Raw genomic sequence first — 26,602 nt, forward strand, 5'->3', positions numbered from 1 at the left:
TAAAGTTTGTAGATATTAAAATAAAAACAGTGAGAGGTCACAGAAAATTCTATATTAACAAATGTATTTACAATGCACTGCTGCACAACTTGATAAGTCTGTCAGTAAACAATGGATCAGTACACAAAACATTGCGTCAACAAATACAAGTGTTACATAATATACAGGGTATATATAAACACACTACGGTATATGTTGAGGTAGTCAACTCTGTCCTGTAACTGAATTAGCTGTGAGAGATTACAACCAAGGTCTCTCACCCACATTGTATTGTTTGTGGTAAACATGGAAAAGTTCAAGGACCTTCCTCATATAGATCTATTTAATCTATATTGTGGCTTTAACTGCTGGGGTAGCATTTTATACTGTCCAGTAGTCAGTGAACTTTTATAATTCCATTTTGAAATCCCCAGTTTGATAAACAAGACATGGTATTGATCATAGATAAATGTTTTGGAAAAGAAGAGGGGGCGGGAGGAAGAGAGGTTTTCATTTTTTTTATAAACAAACATCCCAACTACAACAGTCAGTACATATTTTGATCCCCAAGTAATGAGTAAATGAGAGTATCTTCATGCATGTTGTCTCGATTCTATAACAAGAGATCCAGAGGGCCTGTATAGCATAAGCTCACCTTGGTCTTTCGGACCAGTTAGGTGAGTTAAAAATTACAGTGTTAGCTGATTTGTTTGAAAGCTCTGCAATGCATTTCTGTAATTTAAGAAATATTGCAAGTGCACTGAGCCCAGATAAATTTTGCACTGAGATTTATTTACAGTATTAACATTGAAGTGGCTGGAGGTCAGAGCTTGTGATGACAGATAGGGTGTATTTAAGTACAGTCTATAGTCTACTACTGACTTTGTTTTACACCTGTCTCCAAATGTGTACTGGCCCAGGATCAGATGCTCTTAGCATGGTAAACTTCTTTGAAAATAAACCTCATCCATTCAGAATATTCAAATTCAAATTATGAAACCATTTCTCAGCATAACAAAATGTATCATTTTTTTTAAATTCTGTAAAATTCAGCCTCTGTATCCACAGTTAACATTATAAGTGATGAAGATGACATATATAAGATCAAGCTATATAAAGCTAACCATACTATAAGTAAACACTGCACCAGACACAACCTAAGAAACATCTCATTCAACCATCTCTCTGTGTCAGTAAACATCCCCCCTTTCTCCCCCTCTTCCTTCCACCTGACTGACTGGCTATTTATCTATAACAATAGTCTTCTGTTATATATAATAGGCCAGTACACACTGGCCCACTAAAGTACAGGGGGTAGATGTGCATGTCAGATCACTTGATGTTCAATCTTTTCAGTAAAACAAATCTGTGCTGTCAAGCAGCAAATTCTAACAGGATGTTAAAATAAAAGATTTTATTTCAATCGAAACAAACTTTAGAATCTTAACAAGAGGTAAAATTTCAATAACAATTACCATGCAACTGCTTAATCTGTGATCAGAGAAAAACAAACAAATCATAACTGCAACTCTTTATGAACTAAAGCACAATGAATCTCCAAAAATGGTTCAATGGGCCTGCATGAACCACCTGCTATTCAAATCTATGAAACACACCTTATAACAAGCAAACCTGACATCATATTAAAGTCATATTACCACAGTCATACACCAGTCAGAACGGAAGGACTACTATAGTAAATTTCAAAACAAACTACAATTAACAAAGGTTTAATTTAAACACTGGTATTACAATAATTTCAAATAATTGATAAATTGTGATGATGTATTTACATCTGAATTTACAAAGAACAAAGCTAAGCATTTTGTCACTTATGTTGTACAGATTGGAATAAAACTGTTCCTCCTTAAGCACATCGTTAACGAAATCTATCCTTTATTCGGTAAATGTGTTTTAGATAGCCTACCATTCTGTTCCTAACTAAAACATGTTTTTTAATCGGCCTAAACTGCCATTGACCCGTCTACACAGATAATCTTACACCCTAGCTAGTGACAGACGAATCAATGAACTCAAGTCCCTGGGTGCTGCGTATTTAATACAAGATAGTTAGTCATATCCTCCCAAAATACATATAATGTAAATAAACGAAGAGTCTGTTTTGTTAATAAACAGAAGTTAGGCTAGAGATCTGTGCTGGTAAACAGAATGGTGGCTTATATCATCTGCTGTAAGAGCTCGGGAACCAATAATTGGAGGAATCACTGACCGTACAAATTGTTTTTCACACATGCAGGCTACCAACAGGGTACTAATCCCTATTACAGTGGTCAGCGGTGGTCAACCGGTCAATATTTGCCAGAGTACTGACTGAAGTAGTTGTTGAAGCAGCAGATGATACGAAAAACATTTCAGCCATTTAACAAGGAATCAACAGCATGCATGAGAATATTGAATGGCTGGTTAAGAACACTCCCCTGTATGTAGTGTGAATACATGTGGTGACCGAGTTCATCTGTATTTGTAATTAGGGAATACATCATGTGTCCTCTTGTGATAGTGGTATTCTCCACAACTAGTAATACACACAGAAAAATTGGCCTTAGTTAACAACCACCTCTGTATAAAGAGCACCTGCTTAGTACACCTTCTTTCTCAGGTCTCAAATGGACAATTTGTTTAAACACAATTTAACCTGTCTATAAAGACCACCTGGCTATAAAGACTATTTTTCTTCTGTCCCTTTTTATAGACAAGTTTGACTTTATTTTTTCTCAATTATTGTCAATGTGTTCTGACTGATGCAAAGAATACCTTAAAAAACTTTCAGTTCAGTTGCATGTGATAAGCAATGTCAAGAGCAGATTTTTTTTAACTCAACCATCGAAGGCGAAGCACCCACAGGCTGATAAGCAGTACCTTAGGTCTCTCCACCCTTGCATAATTAAATCCTCAACAGTGATACAAGAATTATCAAACTCTCCTTGTACAACACATTTAAATAACAGCACTTAGATATCAATTATTCTGTCATTAAGAAAATCATTCTTAAGTAAACAGGCTTAAACATTGAACGCATTTTTTATATTGTTCTTTCCTTATACCATTCATAAATTCAGAGTTTTATCTTCAAATATGTTTTTTTAAGTGTACTTCAAGATTTAAGTAGTGTTAAAATGAACCTGAGAATTAAAATATACCGGTAATCATAGTGATAAAACATGTAGCGATAAAACATGAATAAGTATATCAAAATCACTGTGGCCCTGTAACATGTATATGTCAGGAAGTTCTTTGTGGTCGGTAATTATAAGTACATACTAAGATTTGCAGTTCAAGGAAAATTAGGGATGGTGAGATGTGGGTCTGACTCAGTAATTAGACATAGATCTGTGTGATTCGTCAGTCTGTAAACCGTTTCTCAGAATAATGCAGACATGGCTAGAATGGCAAACTAGGATGTCTGCTGCCAATATAAACTGATGATTTCCAATCTCTATCTAATAAACGGATATCTGCTACATGTATTGGGGATGCAGTAACACAACATTATAACCAACTTACACTGACAAAGAAATTACCGTATTATCCGGAGTAAAAGACCTATACCTTTTTTACTTAAAAATAGGGAGTGTTTATACGTGGATAAAAACTAAAACCAATTCTTCTCCTTGTACTCGATGAAATAAGCACTGTTTTGTTTTTAATCTAACAGAACAAGTAGTAGAGCTGGTTGCACAGTAACCTATTTATTAAATATGATAACTACCATATAGTTTCTTTGTTTCACTTCTTTTCAAAACTGATTTGTAGCTTAATTTGTGCAATAATTTTCTTAATTGGGTACCATTAAGCCCCATGCCCCATTAAATTATATATACTGAAATCTATAAGCACCCAGCTAGTTTGACATTAAAAACATGATACATTATTTCCTCACAACAGCATATAGTATAAGTTTTGCTTTTGTTGATTTCAGTTTTGTGATTAGTATCTATTCAATTATATATATATATAAGATATGCAGTAAAACAACCCATAATTATAGACTCTACTCTGATAAGGTTAACAATAGAACTGATAGAAGCCATTAGTGACCCAGATATCATACAATGGTATTTAATATGTACTCATGAATCCATTACTGCATTCTGGTATTGAACTTGTGATGAACTTATTTGTAATGAAATTAAAACTATTCTTTGTACATCCATACAAACTTCAAAAAAATTGAAGACATTTGCAATGTTAAGCAAAATTGATTTTATGCCAAAAACACCATTGTCTACATAGCATCATATGTACAGAATTTGGCTCAATATACCTACAAAGACCCTTACATAATGAAGAAATGTGAGAGGAAGGGGGCAGCATATATTGGGACCAAACTTAGACCTTTCTCAAAATGATTACAAAGCTACAAATCAATCTAGAAACTAAATACCAATAAGATATCAGAGATGTAATAATGCATCCATGATTCTGATGGATATAACAAGAGGCCCAAGAGGCCTTGACGGTCACCTGTGTGCTGCTACAGAAAAGCATTGCAAAGTTGGTTCAAATCTGTAAAAAGTATTTACGAATTAGAATAAACTTTAAAGTTGAACCATTTAGATTTTTTTTTTTTTTTTTTCATTTTGATAGTGTATTATGTTACCAAACCTTATGCTTAAAATTCCAATTTGCTTTGCCAATGTTAAACAACAAAACCAAACAAGAAGTCAGTCAATGTCAGTGATTTCATAAATTTCACTTTTTAATCTATGAAGATTATTTGGTTCCATCAAATCTGTGAATTCAGAATAAGATTTTTGAAGTTTTAGCCTATTTGACCCCTTTTGGCCCCGCCCCTCTGGCCCCTGGGGGTCGGCCCGAGGCCTGGACAAATATGGATATGGTGTTAAAATTCTATTTCAGGCTAATAATTCTAACCCAGTTTGACTCATTTCCTATGAAAACAAAGCAAATAATGTTCATAAATTTGTTTTTCCTATATAAACTATAGTAAATTTGACGCCCTACCCAGGGGAAAATCTGAGATCCAAGGGCGATGAGATTCACAATTTTTGTAAAGGGCCTTAAGACCTTCCAATCTATGAAGAGTATCAGGTTCCATCAAATCTGTGAATTCAGAGGAAGATTTTTGAAGTTTTAGCCTATTTGACCCTTTTTTGGCCCCGCCCCTAAGGCCCCTGGAGGTCAGCCAGGACCAATATGGTTATGACGATAAAATGCTATCTCAGGCTAAACATTCTAACCCAGTTTTACTAATTTCCTAAGAAAAATAAGCAAAAAACATTCATATATGTGTTTTTCCTATATAAACTATAGTTAACTTGACCCCCTCCCCAGGGGGAAACATGAGACCCCAGGGTCATATAATTCACAATTTTTGTAAAGGACCTTAAGACCTTTCCATCTATGAAGAGTATTTGATTCTACCAGTTCCAGAATTTTAGAAGAAGATTTTTGAAGTTTTAGCCTATTTGACCCCTTTTGGCCCCGCCCCTAAGGCCCCTGGAAGTCAGTCATGGAAAATTTGTTAATAGAATTCAATGGCCATTTCATAGGGATAATTCTGACAACATTTGACTAATTTTCTATTATAAATGACCAAGTAATGCTCCAAAATGTGTTTTCACTATATAAACTATAGTAAACTTAACCCCCTCTCCAGGGGGAAACCTGAGACCCCAGGGTCATATAATTCTCAATTTTTGTAGAGGGCCTTGAGACCTTTCTATCTATGAAGAGTATTTGATTCTACCACATCTGTGAGTGGAGGAGAAGATTTTTGAAATTTTAGTCAATTTTACCCCTTTTGGCCCCTCCCACAGGTTTGTGCAAAATTTCATTGAAATTGCTTCAGCGGTTTTTGAGAAGAAGTCGAAAATGTAAATTGTTTACGAACACACGACGCACACCGCACGACCACGGACAAAGGGTGATTAGAAAAGGTCACTTGAGAGACCTAAAAAGTGTAAATTTCGACTTCAAAAGTTTCGATCAAACAAAATCTTAAAATAGGGAAACAAAGAATAAATAAACTGACATCTATAGATTCTTCTTCCATCCAATTAACTGTCAAATATACAAATGACACCCATGTGTCTATAGATTCATACAATTTGTCATTGAAAGAGCCAAAAATAACCACAAATTATTTGTTCATAAAGAAAATTTTTGAGTCATAGACATAGTACAAAAGAATATCTTACTGAACATATGTACTGTATTGCTGACAAAGATTATGGATATATCTATATTGAAAATCAATTCAGTGTAGACAATTCAAATGAACACAAACCATTGAACCATACAAAGTTTGTAATACCAAAATATATTTTACGATATATATTTGGCTTTTTAGCTGAAGGTTGGACCATAGTAAAGATCTCCAGGATTAAACAAGATCCCTGTGGCCAGACCAATGACGTCAGCAGTGATCCGACGACCTGATAATGTGTCCCCTAGCTATAGTCCATCTAAGTACATACGTTTATTTATTACTGGTACTTTGTTAACTGTGCATGGTCGCTTATCAAATGAGCCGTACATATCTTCAAGGTAAACTTTAAAGCAGAAGATGATGTGGTCATTGTGATTTGTCATTTCAAAGCGTGAGGAATACCGTATTCGACACAATAAGAGTCCATGAAAGGTGCTTAAAATTTGAAACAAATATGGGGGCATTTAATAGAACCAATTTGGATTAGCCTTTCATAAATATATTATACAAAATAAGCCATATATCAATTTTCAAAGGAAATCAATAAAGAAACATCTGCAATTATGGCAATGTAAGTGGAATTACCTGTAACGTCTTAAAAAAATGATGGGGCGCTAATAGGGATGGGGGTTGCTTATTGGGTTGAATACAGTATATCCTAATTTTATTCTAATCTTTAAAGTTGTATTTCTTGTAATTTTCACCATTTCAAACTCTCATAAAACATACAACGTGTGAATATGGATGATTATATATGATGGTTTTGAAAAGTTTTGAAAGAACTGCCACAGTTATCACCATGTTTCAAATTTTCGGGTAATAGCGGAAATTCAAGTTGCATCATGTGACCGACATCGGCGATATCCATATAGATCGGAACCTCCAGATTCGTATCAGAAGGTCAATATCGGCAATACCAATACAGATCAGAATATATCGGAACAGTTCGGATACTTCAAAGCTATTTTAAAGGTGTACACGTTAAAAATCAATATTTTGGTTTAATTGTTTAATAACTTTGGAAATTCAAACTTTACAAAAGTCGGTAAATATTGAAAGTTTAAAACATAGAGAGGCCGAGAAAAATATACTTTTTTCTATGCCAAAAATACAACAAGTCACAGACCATACAACTTTAATCAGACGACTTGTTACATACGGTCATCATAAAGGTTTATTTTCAAGTTCATCAGTTTAGCCAAGAAGAAAATATACCGATAATAAACAGTAAACTAGATTGAGTCAAGAACACACACATGTGTGCACCATACCTATAGAGAAATGATATCTTCACATATGTTGCTGCTTAAATTTATTTTCTCTCTCTCTCTTTCTTTTTGAATGAAGAAAATTATTACCATCATCAGAAAAAGTACACAGCAATTAGGAAAAGCTGGGATTGAAATCTGGGACCTTCAAACACTTTAGAGAACTAGCTAGCTAGATGATCATTCCACCACAATTTTTTTTTTTTTTTTTTAATTTCAAGGAAATTATGCTTGACTAATGAACTGTTCAGTAGGACAACACTATATTTTGTGTATAAGCTTGTCTTTCAGGTCTATAAACAAAGCCTACAGCTATAAATAGAGGCTGTTAATTCACAGTTCCCTATTACTTAATTACAGGTGTTTCCTACCAACGTAATAATTACATAAGGCAGTCGTAATAAACAAAGGTAAACATCAATAAAATCCAGGTATTCTGTTTTTACACCACAAAATTATTTAAATTCACATATATTATACATTACAGCTAATTTAGTAACAAACAAATACCCTAACATCTAAAGGAGTTTACACAGTGCTGTGGTCAAACAACTTGTTTCTCACAGCCGGGGAAACACCTTAGTACAGGTAGATAGCTGGTCAATTATCACCCTGGGACAGGACAAACCACAGCCCCAGGGGATCTACAGTCCTAACCCTTTGATGTTACCTGAACTGAAACAACATGGTATGCTAATGAGATGATTATGACAGGTAACAGGCTGTTATGTTTACAATAAGGCTATTTTACCAGGTGTGAAACAGTTGATAGGTATTACTCTAGGGTCCAATAGTCCAATTTCCTACTTGGGTCACCTCAAAGACTTCAATTTCCTCTCGACCAGCCAAAGTATAATTAAAAGCACAAAGGGACATGACAAAATGCTGGTTTCTGCTAGAGACCATTACTTCTCAACTAGGGATTTGCAGAAATCATACAACCTGTATTTAACAAAGAAACCAATTAATCCTGAGACATCGAAATGGTTATCAGTAAAGTAATGCAACAACTAAAACAGCTAGATTATCTTAATTCAGACCAGGTAGGCAACCAATAGGATAAAGCTTAATTGTTAGCAGTGATGATTTGTAACTGCACCCCATGTGTCATACAGATCAAAGCTAGAACTTAAATTTAGATTGAACAACTTACACTAGATACAATAAAATTAAACGATAAATTGTGTAGTGTTAGGTATTTCATTTCCTGTTATAAGTTAAAGACGCAGATGTTTAGAAAATCAAGCCAGAGTACCCAAGAAAAACCATTGAGTTGACATATGACCAGCACCCGTAAACTACCCACATTCGGAGAGCTATAGTTATATATGTATAGAGTGATAATCACTTTGGGTAGAACACTTTGTAACTGCAGCCCATATGACATACAGATCAGATCTAGAATTCAGAATTAATCAATACTTGAGGAAACTTCATTAAACTACTAGCTATCTCTATAGAAGCTACATCATCAGATTCAGATTATCTTATTTCCTTGATTTTAACACATATTGGAGAGTTGACATAATTTCACATAAACATATACAATATAACAATGCAGACAGTATCACATCACATGTGCCCTATAATACAGAGGGAGAACTATAATTGTATACCAGCTGTTGGATGTCAATGATACTTTAAAGATTAGAACCTTTTTTTTTTAATTTTACAAGGAAAAATCTATGTTATTTTAGTGTTAATTGAAAAATATATCTATATTTTTAAAAACATATAAAAATGGATATATATCTTCAATACAAATGGATCTAGTGTAAGATGGTCAAGCTAATATCCCGGCTAGTGATTATGATATATAGAGAGTTATTACCCCACTGACACCCATATAACAATTAGTGTAGAGGAGCCGTACGTCACATGTGGAAGGTGTGAATTAATTGATACCTGTCAGGTATGGCACCTGACATCTACCTGCATAAATACCTGTATGTGGCATATAGATATATAGACATAATCAGTTTCAACATGAAATACAAATGTATTTGAGTATACTATATATCTGACAATCTGTGCTGCTCCATCAAATTAAATTTCCAAAAGACATCTGTTCCTGAGTACTTCATTTTTAGGAGCGAGCTTTATTTTATGTATTATTATTTTTAAGCATGTGTTCTTAATGATCGTTTGCTAGAAATGTTCTATATATATTCACCTTTGTTTAAATAAAACATTCATAGATTATGTAAAACATTTCACTTCATCATATTTATGTTTAATTTCTGAATATGAAAAAAAATGACAACACAAATATACACTAGGTAATTTAACTTAATCACTACACCTCTGTGCATCTACAACAAACTTATTAAAGACTTGAAAGGTTATATTAACTTTTCAGATGATTCGGTAGAATTAAGAACATTTGCATTAATAATTCATGAGGGGCCTTAATAAAATTTTACACAGACCAGGTTCTGACGTCAAAGTAATCTATTTTACACCTGATAAGCCGTCAGGGTTAATCAGACGTGTCAGAAACCTTCATAAGTTCTTCATTAAGTGTATTGGTGCTATATCCAATGATAAATGTTCCTTCAGCTAACAAACGTATTTACACCTCCTTTATAGACAATATCTTTTAATGTAATGCGACTATGGCTACATGTAGTGCCAAATGATAATGGTCATACCTTCACTCTCTTACAATACACAAACTCAAGTTACATGGAGACATTTCACTCATTATGCACAAATGAAAAATTTAGGATGTATCAAAATGCACAGATGCTTTGTCATGTAAAAATAAACCCAAATCAACAATAGGGTTTATGGGTGGTTGGCTAGCAGTCCAGGGCTCGAATTTTACATTTTTTGCCACTTGCTAAAAATATCAAGTGCCCTAAATTTGTACTTGCTAAAATATATTTTTACTTGTTATTAAATATTTGTATTCAAATTACTATTTTGTTATATATAAAATCATTTATTTTTGCATTATGATGTGAAGTGTATAGGTATATCAACAACATTATAATAAGAACTGTGTCCCCATATTTTCCATTAAAACAATTTTTCAAAATCATTTTGTCATTTTTACAGTTGTCCATAATAAAAACCACTTGCTGAAATATGCAAAGGCATATTTTTTTCACTTGCTATTTTGGTATATCTACTTGCAAAAAGCAAGTAAAATAGCCTGAAATTCGAGCCCTGCATTCTGCGACTTTAAGCACAAGTCGATGCCCATGACTAGTAATATTACGGCCGGACTAGTGCAATTGTTATGAACTAGTCCGATTGGAGTAGTGGCTCCCATCCCGATATAAGTTACTATATTTGTATATTTACAAGAGTGGTAGTCATTTGCATTTTTCAACACATTTTGAGTCATTCTGTATGTGATTGTTTCAGTACGAATGTGTCATTTTGTGAGAATTTGCGACGCATCCAAACTGTTTGTGACTAGTGATTAAATAGTCGGAGTAGAAAAATTTTGGGGTTTACTAGTCCAAAAGACTAGCAGCGAAAAAAATCAAAGTCAAAGACTGGGTTAGGAATAACAACATATTCATAGTTTAGGTCATTTAAAGACTACATTACCTGTATGTGATACATTGCATGTGATAACTCCATATACATTTGGAAGGCTGCATTATGTTTGTAATGCACTGTACGTCTCTTTGTTATTAAAATACTGCTAAAATAATCACATGTAATCTATAGCCACGTTGTTAAACTGTCTATAGATCATCTGTTATCACTTTTTCATTATTAGATTATACTTTTCAAGTACATATACTTTGTAATTAAAAAGTCTCTGGAAAAAATGGTGGCCCTCCTCCAGCTTTAAAGCATCCTTCAAAATGTCACATATCTGCACAAGAAATGTAACAAAGAAATTGTCTATCCAAAGGCAGAACCAATTAAATGTGAACTTAAATAGCATTCAATCCAACGTATCTAAAGTTAGATAATTGAGACATATTAATAAATTTCAGATCGAATTCAAATCACAAAACGCCGGAAATAGAACAAAGAACTTACTTTCCGGGTTTCCAAGGAAAGGAGGAGGTACCTCTGGGGGGACACCGGGAAGTGTGGCTGGGAATGCTTGTGTTTGTGGAGGGGGGCCGTCACTAACTGCTGGACCACTGAACCCTCCACATTCTGCAATGGACTCTGTAGATGCAAAAATAAACTTGTAAGAATATATATAAATTCATGAATGACTCAATATTAAAGCTAATTTTAAACCACAAACTTTTGTAATGGTCAAAGTCTAACTGTGGTTTTCTTCCTAAGAAAATAAACAATCAAATATGAATTTTAAATGATTTGATTGTTATTTTTTATCTGGTAATCTATTTTAATTACTCCATTATGAGATACTGAAGAGATATCCCTATACTAACTGTCGGATGTAATGAATTTGTATCAAATACAAATTCACAAATAAGCTGAACAATTCTTTAAATCTTACACAACATCAACATTTTAAAATGTTGAAAGAGACTTTTACCAATTTTACCATATTAGCTGGCTATTTCAGATCTACTAGAACCCGTATTTTATGATGTACACATACACACACATATATATAGACATTATATTATCACATTGATTAGTATTATATAGACCTTGTAGAAAATGTGCTTTCATAATACAATTTTGAATTGCATCATTACTTACTGACAGACTCTGAGTTAACTTTGTACTGGTAATAGTGGAAATGTTCGCCTCCAAACAGAAAAGAGAATCGTGGATTATTTTTCTGTTTCTGTTTTGTCATTTGTTCAAATTCTGGTCCATTTCTTGCCACAAAATTGGCAAGTTTATCAATAATGTTTTTTAGGTCTGGATCTGAAATTAAAACAAAATGTTTTAAATTTACATTCATATTCATGAAATTGATAACAATAAATTAATGCTTTTGATTAAGTTTTAACCATTCTCAAGTGCAATAACATGAAATTTCTTTGAAATGTCTAACACATTATTAAGAACAATATACATGATTTTTTGTGATGAAAACTCAAATGTGCGGAGAAATGCATTTAATTTTTACAAAGTTGTTGATGGACATTTTTATTATGGAACTTTTGGACACTTTGTAGAGGAACCATATAATAATTATATATAACCAGGCATATATATTTGGTATCGATCGAAAAGATTGTACCTTCTCATGGTGAAAAAAATATGACTTATACCAATAAATTATCCTGTTGTTCTCTGTCTGTTATAGAGTTTGATGTTTAATAAAGTCATATATCTGTATGTAGGTGATGTATCCTATAACTTCAAACTGTTATTTAATGATGAAGGTAATATAATGGTTTAACTTTATTGTTTCAGACAGACTCAGCTTATAATTTGCTTCTATATTTGTATCTGTAAGTCGTTAGGACCCAATTTTGATATAATGACTGACTGGGGAGGGGTGTTGTCTGCATGTTGTTGGTTCCAGTTGTCGATGGCTGACTTAATGCCTCGACAGATTTAGTGCTGATATGACGATGTTTTCATCCAGCTGGTTCCAGTAAACACGTTTTCACAAAGAATGAATGTTTGCACCGTTCAGTGTTGGCTTGTGGCACTGTTAACAGGGTTTTTGCCGCCTATTTTGGGCAAAGGACCCTTAAGCAAAAATTGGAAGAATGTTATCAGTGTTTTTAAAAAATTGGGAAATTATCGCCATCATTTTAATTTAATTCTGACTCAAAATATTCATTAACTATTAAGTCAGTGTTCAGTAAGATTATCATTTTAATATTTTTGATACTGTGTGTAATTTATATTGCATGTTGAAAATACTCCACCGATGACAAACAGTATTTTTTCTGGTTAAACACTTAAGAGTACATGACTGGCTATGAGGTTCGAGGTATCGCAGTAGGTAAACTTCTTAGCTCTAATTTGCGGTTTGTTTTATCAGGTTCTCACTAAGTTTTTTATAGATGGTGAAAATTAATATTAGGTGGTTACTGCTGGCCCTTATCATGGCCAATACCTATTTCTGACAAAAATAGCTGGTTGTAAACAAGGAAATAGACGGCTGTTTTTGCCGGCAACCGGCTTTTAACGAGACCAATGTTATGAAGTCGTAAGACGACAGTAACTAACCCCTCAACCACCTTACACAGTAGTACTAATCAGAGACACTTCCTTTTAATCTGCTCACTAGTGATGGTAGTTCTAGGTCATATGCCATTTTTTCGATACAACTTGTCTCTCTGATTTTGTACTTTTGTTTGATGAAATGGATTGTCCGATTTGGGATGCGCTCAAGACTATCGATGTCCAATTCATTGTAGGGATCCCAGATGGTGGATTGCAGTAATTGAGGTTTCTGTGTAGGAAGGCTAGGGTATAGTGGGATTGCTTGGCTACACGTGTATGTGTGGTCCATTATAAAAAGGATGAAATTTGGAGTCCGAGGTATGGATTGAATGGAATAGAACGGAAATAATAACCATTCTTATCGAGTGTTCTGTCCAGGAATCGAACCTACAGGGGTCTCCAATGTGAAAACTGCATGAGCCACAAATAGCATATGTTGCGTCAGCTGAGTGTTAGAGACAGTATTTAACAGTATGTACAAACCACACCATCATGCTTACGTTCCATACAGATTTGTGTTGGCTTAAAAGAGCCCAGCGCTCTGCGCGGCCGAAGGCCGCGTAGAGCGAAGCTCTCCTAAACCATAACATGTGTGTGCGCATATAGAATCCAATACATTCCAGTACCCCGCGGACTTTGAAATTGTCTCCCGCAGGAAAAGTCTGGCGCCTCCATGCAGGCTGCCATGTTTTAATTCTCGTTATCAGCATGACAAGATTTGAAATTTTCCCTATAGGCAAAATGTGTCATCAGGATACACTTTGAAATTACTGTAAGACCATTTAGATAACTATACAAAATCAAGAACGGCACAATAAATGTGCTGGTCAAAATGTGTGTCAAGCGCTCGGCACTGTCAGCCGTGACGTCGGGACGTCTTTGGTGCCAAAGATGACGCCACATATTCCCTCAAATTTTTGATACATGGCATGTTTCCAAGTTTTCCGCCTTTGAGAGAAACAAGATAAAAGGATGAACTATTCCAGTTGGATATTTTTTTCTGACCTAGCTGTATTTGACGACTGTCAATATATTGCTAGACACAAAACATTAAAAGTGTTGAAGAATCAATAATCGGACTACAAGTTTAAACAGTTTTAATCTAGTTCTGAGGTTATAATCCTGAATATATTTACATTTCTTACATGTAGCTGCGCTCTTCTGAGGCTTTGCCTTAAATTCATATTATTTTAAAATCATAAGTGAAACATTTTCTTATTTTGAGTCTTGCAGCACACGTGTTAATTTGCAATGATGATGATACTACCGGATCGCGTACAAGTGAAAAAATAAATGTAAGCATTTATACTGGGACATAATGATTCGGTACGTGTACTTAAACTTTACATTATTATAAATTTTTTTTGGTACCAAAACCAGACTCCCCCCCCCCCCCCCTTCATAAACCAATCAAGCAGCTTCTTGTTGGTGATTGGTTAGCATAAAGCGGGATTTTCTAGTTAAATGTTTACAAATGCTGCCTCTAAATGGGTTGATTAGTCGAAATTGGGTTAAATTACCTTCAGGAGGGTTTGGAAGATCCATTTCGGCTCCAGAGTCACCTGTGTTTTTTGGCTGATCGGAGTCGTTTCTGTTCTTGATGCTGTTATACAAAAACCTTATGGATTTCAAACGCTCAAGTGATCTGCTGTAACGAACCTTTTTTTATTTGGTACATAGGCTTAGATGGCTAGTACTCCTTGCGTATAAACCATAAATCAAATCATTGCATAATGCAAATATAAATCAAAATGCATATTATGATTATGGTAAAAAAAATTGAAATTTATTTCATTATTGACGGCAAAATAATTTCCTTTTGAGTCCGAAAGTTTATCGGAAAATTCCGGAAATGCCCGATTGGATTGTTTGTGAAGATGGTGAGTGCTTGGCGGGAGTTGTGGCATTGTTTACAGTTTACTTCAGTGCAACATGATAGAGGTAATGCGTGTTCCTTTTGTTTAACATTGAGTATGCATGTTTATTATTGTAATGCGTATGCTGTTGTTTGACATTTTGTATTTCATTTTGCGTTGAATGCCTAACATTTCCATGAATAGCTCCCGGTGACCTTCCATGGCGGATGTAAACACACTGATATTATAATCGCGGTCGCTACAGTTGACTGCATCTGCGTACATAAACACGGTGAGTCAGCCAGTCAGATCGTAGGCCACGTCGCGTGACACAGATCGTCGATATATAAACAGTCTTGCTGACGTATGAACCCTGTTCTAGTTTGTGTGTGAAGGAAAATGGACGGATTGTAGTAGAAACGATTTCAGGTCTTTGGACCTTCGGACAGTCTTAGCTGGTCAACGGATTTATGCGAATGCAGTTTTTGTGATAAGATCTGGATAGTGGATATATAGCACACGTTTGTGTTTAGATACATTCGTTGTTAAACGAAAGACTTCAGCATTAATTTTACAAAATGTTGGAGGTAAGTGTCAGATTGTTGACAGGCCTTTGTGTACTTCGCTATATTTTAACAAATTGAAAGTTAGAAAATTAAATATTTGAAAGAAATTGTTTAACACTATTTAATGTATCTACTGTTGTCATTCCTCCTAGGGCCATTAAAGTAATTTCTTGAAAAGTTTTGTAAATTTAACTGGAACCTTCTGGTTCTTTGTGCAGGAATGGACTAGCCATTGCTATTTTTAGCCAGTGAATCTAGAAGGAACTGTATTTTACCGGAAAGCCCAACCCACGTTAAAAACTTATGGCACTATTGGTTTAAACAATTTGATAGAATAGATAAAATGTTGTATATATTGTATGTTCAGTCAATTAATAAAAATTAAAATGTTTTTATTTTTAAAATTTATTTCTATTACTTAGTTGACATTGCAAAGTTAAGACAACTTATAGGTTTATTATTTTTTTTTACTAAATTTTTAGTACTTAACTATTAGAATATATATTTGATATAATAAGGCGGGTTAAATTAAAGCTTAATATTATATACTGAAATTGAATATTTCTATGAGTGGTGAAATTATGGTCATTGGTCACGTACATGAAGTAAATTAAGTATTGATTGATATTTCTCGTGATGATGAAATTCTTACCAATTCCTGTGTTTCACAACGCTTCTAATCTCTCATGTATAAATAACAGAAGGTAAAAAGTTTTCAGCTAGTTCAATGTAATTCAGGCAGAAATGTTCAAATTATTCAGGAAATGGGAGATTGGTTATTATAACCTTATTGTAAATTACATGATCCTTCAAAGACATTGTCAGGTGTATTGGATTGACACTGGATGGGAAAATAAATGTGAGTAAAGGAAAATAATTGATATTGGAATTATTACAAATATTTGAAATGTTTTTCATAAAGTGTGATATAATGTATTTGATTAATTGATCGATTTTGTTATTTCTAAAAAAAAATATTACTTTGCATGGCATAAGTTTCATGTCATAGATTGTGCATGTGTATGTAGAATTATTGAAAAATTATATTTATAGATATTAATTTTACATGTAATTATATCAAACAACCATTCTGTAAATTTATTTTAAGTTGCCCTGGCCATGATTTCATTGCAACACCAGTTAAAATGGCCATAGTTAAGCAGTACCTGAACCAACACCTTGCTACAAGTCAACTGTAATTGATGTATTCACTAGTAATTAACTCACACCATGCCCTCTTGAGAGTTACATCATAATGGTCAGTGGTCACTGAGTCAGTCCAGTAATCATGATGGCCAGGGTTAAAAGGGAAGGCACAATCACCTGCCAACACCCTGCCTGGCAGGGGTCTTTTACCTCTGCTTGGGATACCATTCATGTGATGGTCCACTGGGGTAGGATCTAAGACTTCTAGTATATCGTGTTGCTTTTGGCACTTGGATGGCATTTCTGGTACTTAGGTCTGTTGTGTGTAACTGATGTCATGTGCTCATTAGAGACCTAGTACTCAGTAGGTGTGTACTAATCTTAGTCAGTCGGCTGGTGGAAGGTGGAAGAGGGAGGCAGGATAGGATCTCTACTAGAGGGGCAAGGTTTTGGGAATATTTTAGTCGGATTGTGTTTGAATTATAGGTATGAAACATTCTTAATTAATTGGATGGTTTCATTGCTTTGGGACTTAAAATTCTTCTGGGACTTATACTATTCAGAACAAGTTTGTGTTGGCCAGGAATTCATCAAATGCTGGAAAAATGTGGATAAAAAATCAAAACGTTGTACATGGTGAATTTGAAGGGCTGTAAAAACATGTGTTAAATTTCAGCTAGTCTATATTTTATAAAAGAATACTTATTAGATATTTTTTGTGTGTTTCAGGTTGAGCATCAGGCTTTTTATAATTTGTCACCAAGGAGACCATCAAGTCTAATGTTAGATCGTGTACTTGCTGCATTGCCCCCTCTGGATATGGACCCAATTATGGAAGATATGGAATTAAATAGAAACAGTGAAAGTTCAATGATGAACCGGCGTCCATCCAGAAACAAGAAGAAACGACGAAAGGAAGACCAACCAGCACAAAAATTTAATGGTGAGTTTATTATTTTATTTGAACTTATATATATGTATAAATTACAGAAAAATTTTCATGAAAAAATCAATGGAAATAGCTGAGGAAAACCGAAAAAAAACTAATACAAAAATCCTTTTTCCTAAGGCAAAAAAAAAATTCAGTATCTGTTCTTGTTAAAAATTCATTATTGTAGGTTTTTGTTCAAGTTTTGATACTGCATAAATATTGGGTAGAAGATTTATCATTTCCATTGTTTTCTAGGATTACTTCTGTTCTTTATAAATAAACATTCCTTGCATACATGTAGCTGTGCCTGTGTATATACAGGGCCAGTGTTTAGAGATAGAGAGTTGTTAAAGTAGATGTGTATTGGTTTATGTGGAATGATGCAACTACAGCCCAGTAGGAAGACAACATCAGAAAAATTTTCCATGCTATTAATATATGTTGGGCAACTCAGCCTATGTGTGCGGACAAGTCAGGGGAATAACCCAACCAATCAAAACATGTATTTTCAGACAGCCGATAAAATGAAGTAATGTTCTAAAAATAGACATTGAAAATCCTTATGAAATATATAAGCAGCCGATGTAAGATCAGGCCACTGTATGGTAAATAAGATATAAAGCTGATGTGGATCGATAAACATGAGTTACGGTTTCCGACACGTAAAAGTATATAACCTCATCGTATACGTGTACATGTACACACTGGGATTACAATGACATCAGGTGTATACGTGGAGGTTACGTGTAAAACAGACATCTAGAATGAACTAGAACTTTACGTGGCGACTCTGTATGATGAAACTACACAGATTAAACAACAATACATTCTATTTGTATTATATCTGATGACAAACCCTTGTAAACGTGGAACTGTATGTTGATACGTGTATATATATAGATTTAGATCACACCACAAATATCTAGAATCAATAATGATATGATCTTTTCTTGTTTACTCTAGTAAACATAGACAGTTATACATTTGTATGTTGAATATATGTCAAGGTTGATTTTAAGTGAAAATTAATTAAAATGAAAATATCTTATTTCCCCATTATCTTTGATATTCTGTTGGTATCTAAAATTAATCTTGATAATATAAATTTATGAAATTGGTAAATGATTTGTTATTCTATATAAAAGTATCTTTTTTTTAATAATAAAAAAAATTATTGAATGAAAAGAATCATTTTAAAATTGTTGCATTGCTTTGATTTTCCAATTTGCTGTTATCTTTGGTATACTGGAATTTGTCCAATATCCTGTCTCGCAACAAGGATGTGATGACGTATACACGTAAATCCCACTTGGCTATATATATAATGTGTGATGTATATAGAAAACTAAAGATAAGATAGTTTGTGTAGCACTGTCTCTATCTTGTCCATGTCTAACCTATATAATTAAAGCGTTTCAGCATGAGCATGAGTCACACTGTACAGCTGTCACTTCCCAATAAGTATTTAGATAGGTCAGATCTAGATCTATATTTATATATTGACAAGGAACAGATGGCTACCAACTATAGAAAAGGTTTTATAAAGGCAATACTATCAGAGTATCAGTCCCACACATAATTATAATCACTTAATTAAATCAGAAGAGAACTTCAATACCCCGAGCATGAGTAGCAAGTAAATCAAAGTGTCTACTGCGCCTTTATTTCTGATTTAAATAAAATCTTTCTGAATCATATGCAGTCAAAATTGCAATGTAAATCAAGACTTCATTATTTAAAAATTATAACCTAATCTGTTTATTTCTTTGGATTTTGGATGGTTGAGAAATATTCTATGCTCCACTGCATGCTGATTGATAACAATTTTGATATATATTTCATATTTTTGATCATTATTTGTATTTTGTAGATCTTTACACATCAACTGGGGAAAAGTTGGGCAGTGGTGCTTACGCCTCTGTAAACAAGTACCGCAAAAACACAACCCAAAAATTGTATGCTGTAAAGGTAAGCTTAGTCTTATATTTAACTTAAAAATAAAGCATGGTCAATTTTATTTAGTCCATAATGAAAATTGCATTTGATTGTCATTGCTGATAACAAAAAACGTCATTGAAATTGTTCCTTGATGTGTAAAAACATATATTTTGAAAATCCTTTGAATTGTTATTTCAGGTTATTGAAAAAGACTTTGGACGGTCAAGGAAGAAGGTATTTAAAGAAATAGAAATTTTTCATCTGTGCCAAAATGAAGAAAATATCCTACGTTTACATGAATATTTTGAAGAGGAAGAACGGTTTTATTTGGTCTTTGATTTGATGCAAGGAGGAACACTTTTGAACAACATTGAGCGAAGGGGCCATGTGACGGAGTATGAAGCAAGTTTAGTTATTAGAGATATTGCCAAAGCTCTTCACTTTCTCCATAAAAAAGGTAAGTTTCATTTTCAATTGATAAAAATTAATAGATAGTAACAATTTATGCTTTTTATGGCCCTGTCATGAGATCGGGTGCCTATATACATATTTGCCCCTTCTCTCCTTTTCCTGTCTTGTCTTGGTCAGATATGATATGTCAGTTGGAGCATTTATCCATCAGACATTTTCTAACTTTAAAAGTATTTGAATATAGAAATTTTAACAGGTTTAATCTCCCATTTCAATGTAAAGTAAATTCCCCATCAAGATTTGCTTTCTAAATAGCATGACATATTCTAAATAACGAAAATTATATTTACTGTTTCTTACAGGAATTGCACACAGAGACTTAAAGCCAGAAAACATCTTGTGTGAGAAGAATGATGAGGTTGTTCCAATCCGTATCTGTGACTTCGATCTTGCCAGTGGTGTACCTATCAACAGTCAGAATGACAACTGCACCACACCTGAACTCCTGACCCCAGTAGGATCAGCTGAGTATATGGCACCCGAGGTCGTTGATGCCTGGGTTGGGGAATCATTCTCCTATGACAAGAAGTGTGATCTCTGGAGCCTTGGAACAATTTTGTAAGTTTACTTTTTTGAAAAAGAAGGGAGATCATGATGAATTTTGCAAGTTAAATTTTTATAAGTGAGACTAATTGTCCTGTCACATTCTATCCCAACTTCACATAGAGACAAGGGCATTAATGTATTTAGTTTTTCTGAACTAAGTGCTTTTGTGTTTGCACTGATTTTATTTTTGGTTGTTAAGATAACTGTCACATTATATCCCAACTTCACATAGAGACAAGGGCATTAATGTATTTAGTTTTTCCGAACTAACTGCTGTTGTGTTGGGACTGATTTTATTTTTGGTTGTTACAGATACATTATGCTGTGTGGTTATCCCCCTTTTTATGGACAATGTGGAGAAGACTGTGGATGGGAAAGAGGAGAAGCTTGTCAGTCTTGCCAAGAAAATCTTTTCACAAGGATTCAGGAAGGCATCTTTGAATTTCCCGAGAATGAATGGAGTGAGATTTCTGAGGAGGCCAAGGATTTAATCCGAAAGCTTCTAGTTAGGGACCCACGTAAAAGGTTGTCGGCCAAGGAAGTGCTGAAACATCCCTGGGTGACAACCCCTCCCCCTCCCACCCCGCTGGCTACTCCAAGGATCCTTACAAGGTAAAAACAAAAAAAGTTAAATTTCTATGAAAGCATTTTACAAAAATCAGATTATAAGTTAAACTAATTTTATCAGAGTAAGTAAATGTATGATATAATTCTATAAAGATTTTAACTTTTTGTATTTTATGTGAATATTAACGGTGGCAAAGAGATAATAATCATTTATTTCCAGTATTGTCCAGATATTCATCCCAATCATACGAATTGAAATATGTTTACAGGGATTAACAATTTGACTTACGTATAATTGTTATTTTTTAACAGGAACAACAGTACTAAAGATCTGGAATGCTTCGCTGGAGAGGCAGTTTCTATCAACAGAATGATGCAACAGCATCTTCACATAAATGAGGCTCCATCATTCTTCATCGGTCGTCGATCTCGTGGTGGCAGTGAAGACAGCCAGGAAGACGAGGATGAATCTGATGGAAGTCTTTATAACTGTGGCTCGATGGAAGTTCCCAGTATCAAACTGTCACCTCCTTGTTCTGGACTGGCCAGACGAAGGGGTAACTTTTCTGAGGACAATAATTCTGATGTCAGTAGCGACAGCGGATTGTCTCTGCCTAGTTCACATTCATCAAACTATGCTATCAGTACGTAGTACATGGCTGATGGATGGACACAGACTTTCTCAAGTGTGCCAGTAGCGTAGATCAGATGAGTGCTTGAGAGCGAGCTTTGTGAGAATGTGTTTGCTCATTTAAACATTAACCAGTTGTATTTGAGATTACTATCAGGGATTTTTATGTTTGATGTCAAAATGTGTGTTTCTCTGTCTTAATAAGCATGAGGAAAAAAAGTTGACAGAAATTCTTCGTACAAAAATAGTTTAAAGAAGAAATAATCCGTTGTCTTTCAAATAGATTATTTAGGGTGAGATACATGTGATGATCTTATATTTCCATTAAACTCCAAGGGCAGTATTTTAAGTGCTAACACAGAAGTTACTGCTAGAAGGCTGATTAATCCAGAGTGAAGAGTTGTGATTTTATGTATTGTAGTTAAGCCCATGTGTCTTTTTATGTTTGTAGTTTAATAATTTGTTTTCAACTTTTTTTGTAATTTTACATGTGATTTTAGTACAAATGTTTTTATGTATCGTGTTGAGGTTGGAGAAGCGTTGGGGGGTGGGGGAATGTTTGGTTAAAAAGCTACCTGTTAATTGGCATTATCCACAAATGTGAAACATGAAGAACTTCATTTGAAGGGAGCCAAATTTTATTGTGTTCAACCTTTGTGGAAAAGCTACTTAAAAGTCTATCTTGTCTCGAGGCACCACTTTGTTACCCAGTCCATCCAAAACATTATTTTTGTTACCATCTTGTCAAACAAAAACCTCTTTACTGTTCGAGTTGCCTGCTAGTCACATAAACACCTCACTAGGTTTATTTGTGCTTAAAAAACATTCCATTTTCATACCTGTTCACATTAAACATTCACTCCATTATATTTTATAATCATTTTTTCAGGGGGAGGTATTATTTTTTTTAGCTTTGATGCAGGGAATTCAATTTTGATTATTTTCTCAAAGTTAAACTCTTTTTCATAAAAGGAGTTAAAAAAATTCTTAAAACATTAAATGGGAAAGCATATACTTGCAGATTTTGTTAACCAAAATTTATTTCTTTGCTCAAGAGACCTTTAAAACATAAAGGATATTTCATGTGTTATGTAAGGAAATGATCAGATGTTGTGGATGTGTGTGATCTAAACAGAACACGAAAGTGCCATTCCATTTCATTCAATACCAAGCTTAAACTCATAAAAGGTGCATAAAATATTTACGATTCATGTTATATTCTTGTATTTCTGTTTTAAAATATTGTTGGATAAATTCTGTGCTTTAAAATTGCAACTGTTATTCAACTCTGTTCAAATGAATATAGGTTTCATATGCAATAGATATGCTTGTCTGATATATAGCTCAGTTCCATTGGCTGAATAGAAATTATCAGTATATAGATGTGTTCATTTTGTAATGGCAGCCGATCAAGATTTATAATACTGCAATTTCTTTTTCTGGTTTCTACGGTAAATGTCTTTGGTTTTCGTTTATTTTCAAATAAAAACCTTTCTCATTAAATTTTGAACAAATTACCCGGTACAGTATAAGTGAAATATATATATATAATTACTTTCATGGATTTGAAAAAGTGATATTTGTTTTTTATTTCTGGACAGTTCAAGTACAAAGGCATTTGCTATAAAGTCATGCAAATGGAAATTTTGATGTTTTCATCTACTGAAAACTATTTTTTCATGTTATACAAAGTCATTCATTCCAAGAATTTTTGAAATATCATAATAGAAAACCTCATTATTTGTGTTATTTTTGTTTGTCATTGTGTTACCATGGAGACAATGTAATGTTATCGGTGTAGACAGTTGTAGCCAAGGTGACCACCTTGATTACAGTGTTTGTGCTGTACCATGGATCTGTCAGTCATTAGTATTATAACACATGTGTACATAATGTACATAACATGTAAATATACTTTGGTCCCGATAAATGGCATGTAAAAAGGCAATTTTTTGTTTCCATATGTAAATATATCACTGATCTCAACAAAAATATACATAAAAATGATGTGAGTACAGCATATCATTATTGACAACATTAACAGATGGCTTTTAAAATTACAGACCAGAAATAAAAGGTGTTTTGTGTTTTTGAGGATCAATTTTCACATTCTAAATTGATCAATTAAAATTACATGTTAAAACAGAGAAAAGTATTTATTGATTATTTAGATATTTTATTTTGGGAAAAGAAATCAAATTTATTTCAAAATATTTGGCAAAAATAAATTATTTCAAGTAAAAAATTCAGTTGCATATGCACTATTGTTTTTAAATCTCATGATTTCATTATAAATATAAGCTCATATTGTTGATAGTTTTTCCATGTTAACATACGTTTGGATTATACAGGTATTGTTATGTAAGATGGTGCAGTTTTAATTGTTTGGATTGCAAGACAACTCAGTTTAGGACACACAATGTCCATAAATAGTGTTAATTTTATGTAAAACGTTTAGCTATATTGATTTGTTACCAACAAATTAAAAGAAGAAAAAAACCTGACTTCAACAGAGAAGCAGTAGCTTATTATTAATTTGGCTTCATTCATATCAGTGAATTCCCTAGTAAGAAAGTACAGCTTGGGATTGGCTAAAAGTCTGGTTGTTTCAGTAATAAAAATCGTGCTGAAAGGTAGATTTCCTGTGATATTATATAAAGCATGTGTTCAGCTGTGATTCAGAGAGGTGTAGACTTAAGTATTTTGACTGTTAAAATATTACGATCTTGTTTTAAATTGATTTCATAGTTTGGAATTTATTTTGTTCAAGGAATTTGGTTAAAATTGCTTAAATTGATATATGGTTTTTTCAAGCAAAATTGTGCTGATTTAAAACATTATTATCTTTTTTCACTTGGGAGATTTGATGTTTTTAATGAACTCTAGTTTTAGGAACAGATAAAATTGCATATCAGAAATATTTTCTAACTAAACTGTTCCAATTTATTTTTTCTTGTTTGTATTATTTTGAAATATTCAGCAGTATTTTATGTACAAAACAATTCTTTTAAGCAAATTGATTATTGCATGAATTATGTGAAACAAAATTTAACAAATTACAGAGCATATTGAGGCACTTGTGTTGCTATCGGTTTTAGTGACTCGACAGTAGATTATAAACAAGTGGTTTTTAATTAAGGTTCTAACTTTGTAGCGAAAAAGCATTTGACTCACTTGTGAAAAAATTGTTTTTATCAATGCATTGAGAAAAAATAAAGTACTTTGAATGCTAAATATGTCTTTGTTGATAACTTTCATTGCATGACAAAAAGAATGGATTAAAAACACCTTCAGATTGGAAGTACCATATTTTTGAGAGAGAGAGAGAGAGAGAGAGAGAGAGAGAGAGAGAGAGAGAGAGAAACTTAGTTGTTGGACTTGTTCTCTTGGAGGTTGTTGTCTTAGTTAACATTGCCTGAAGGAGGATAACCTTGAGAAAGGTCATGTACTGGGGTGTCGGAGAGTTTGTTTGTATGGCCTATTAACAGCCAGTGCCATTTAAGGACGTTCCTGTTTAAATAGATGTAGTACCTATAGGAAATACAACTGTTTAATGTGAGCTGCAAACTCGAATGTATGCACGATATCATCCTTGACATCCCAGGGGTTACTATCACTGATGTAGTTTCAACCATTGCACTATGTCATAGTTAAACTGTGAAGGGACTTCAGGAGAGAAATAAAAACAATCATAGCAAAGCAAGACCCAACTTGTTCAAAACCATAGAGTGTACCGTTTTCGATTCTTTTGATATACATAAAGGACTAAACTACCTGTCTCATCTGTTGTTGAACACGGAGCCTTGAGCCTTCAGGTTTGCTGCTACGACATATTCCAGGGGTGGATATAATGACAGCTATTCCTAGAATATGGAGGATGGCAACGTAAAACACCTTATTTAGCTTAATTAATGTTTAAAAATGCTCATACATTGTTTATTGCAGTAACGCGACGATTCAAGATAAGCAATTTTCTCAGCGATGTTTCAAATAGAAACCACTTGTTTAGATATAGTACTATAAAAAGGGCAACAGTTCAACAATGGGTACAAGAAGACAACACGAATATACCGCAGTCTTCCAAAATACTCTACACATACACGGGAGGCCGTCCTTACACTACCCTGGCTGTTAATGGGACGTTGCTTATAGGACCAAACCAAGCTATTGTTCTGGGAATAAATTTCTTTCTTCTCCTCCACTAATGTCACATTTATCTTATCAATTAGTCGGACGAAAAACAGAAAAAATTGTCACAAAATTATACTATACTATGACTCAGTATGTCAGCGATCTTGTCTGAAACATTTTTAGCTAATATGAAATCTGATATTTCTAGGCCTTTTTGAACACGGTGTTTGGACCACCTGGGCACCTTGGCCTATCGGCTAATATTGAAATTTGAGAGAAGAAATCGGATTACAATATG

General features: G+C 33.8%; 2 protein-coding genes across 4 annotated transcripts in view; one reads left to right on the plus strand and one right to left on the minus strand.

The window, feature by feature from the left end:
* Positions 1–17,190, minus strand: part of LOC138325849 (calcium homeostasis endoplasmic reticulum protein-like) — a 109,567-nt gene extending 92,377 nt beyond the window's left edge. Inside the window, 4 exon segments of the mRNA XM_069271803.1 lie at positions 11,446–11,580; positions 12,091–12,261; positions 15,042–15,124; positions 17,171–17,190. Coding sequence (XP_069127904.1) covers positions 11,446–11,580; positions 12,091–12,261; positions 15,042–15,124; positions 17,171–17,175 — 394 coding nt within the window. The 5' untranslated portion in view covers positions 17,176–17,190.
* LOC138325848 (MAP kinase-interacting serine/threonine-protein kinase 1-like) lies at positions 15,322–25,407 on the plus strand. 3 transcript variants are annotated; one of them, XM_069271801.1, is made up of 7 exons: positions 15,322–15,462; positions 17,819–18,032; positions 19,891–19,988; positions 20,157–20,415; positions 20,732–20,987; positions 21,288–21,587; positions 21,855–25,407. In XM_069271801.1, exons 1-7 carry the CDS (start codon positions 15,454–15,456, stop codon positions 22,192–22,194), a joined length of 1,476 nt encoding a protein of 491 aa, XP_069127902.1. In that variant the 5' UTR covers positions 15,322–15,453; the 3' UTR covers positions 22,195–25,407. The 3 variants fall into 3 exon arrangements, with proteins under 3 accessions (XP_069127902.1, XP_069127901.1, XP_069127903.1); XM_069271800.1 differs by lacking the exon at positions 15,322–15,462 and adding an exon at positions 15,740–15,964; XM_069271802.1 differs by lacking the exon at positions 15,322–15,462 and adding an exon at positions 17,096–17,575.
* The last annotated feature ends 1,195 nt before the right edge of the window (positions 25,408–26,602 follow it).

This window comes from Argopecten irradians, chromosome 6 (genome assembly GCF_041381155.1).
Source record: "Argopecten irradians isolate NY chromosome 6, Ai_NY, whole genome shotgun sequence".
Taxonomy (NCBI): domain Eukaryota; kingdom Metazoa; phylum Mollusca; class Bivalvia; order Pectinida; family Pectinidae; genus Argopecten; species Argopecten irradians.

What these genes read in the sequence shown, in the direction of transcription:
- LOC138325848 (XM_069271801.1), top strand. An exon ending in AAAAATTGTATGCTGTAAAG is followed by an intron (nt 19,989 to 20,156) that starts GTAAGCTTAGTC and finishes TTGTTATTTCAG; the next exon opens with GTTATTGAAAAAGACTTTGG. An exon ending in ACTCCAAGGATCCTTACAAG is followed by an intron (nt 21,588 to 21,854) that starts GTAAAAACAAAA and finishes ATTTTTTAACAG; the next exon opens with GAACAACAGTACTAAAGATC.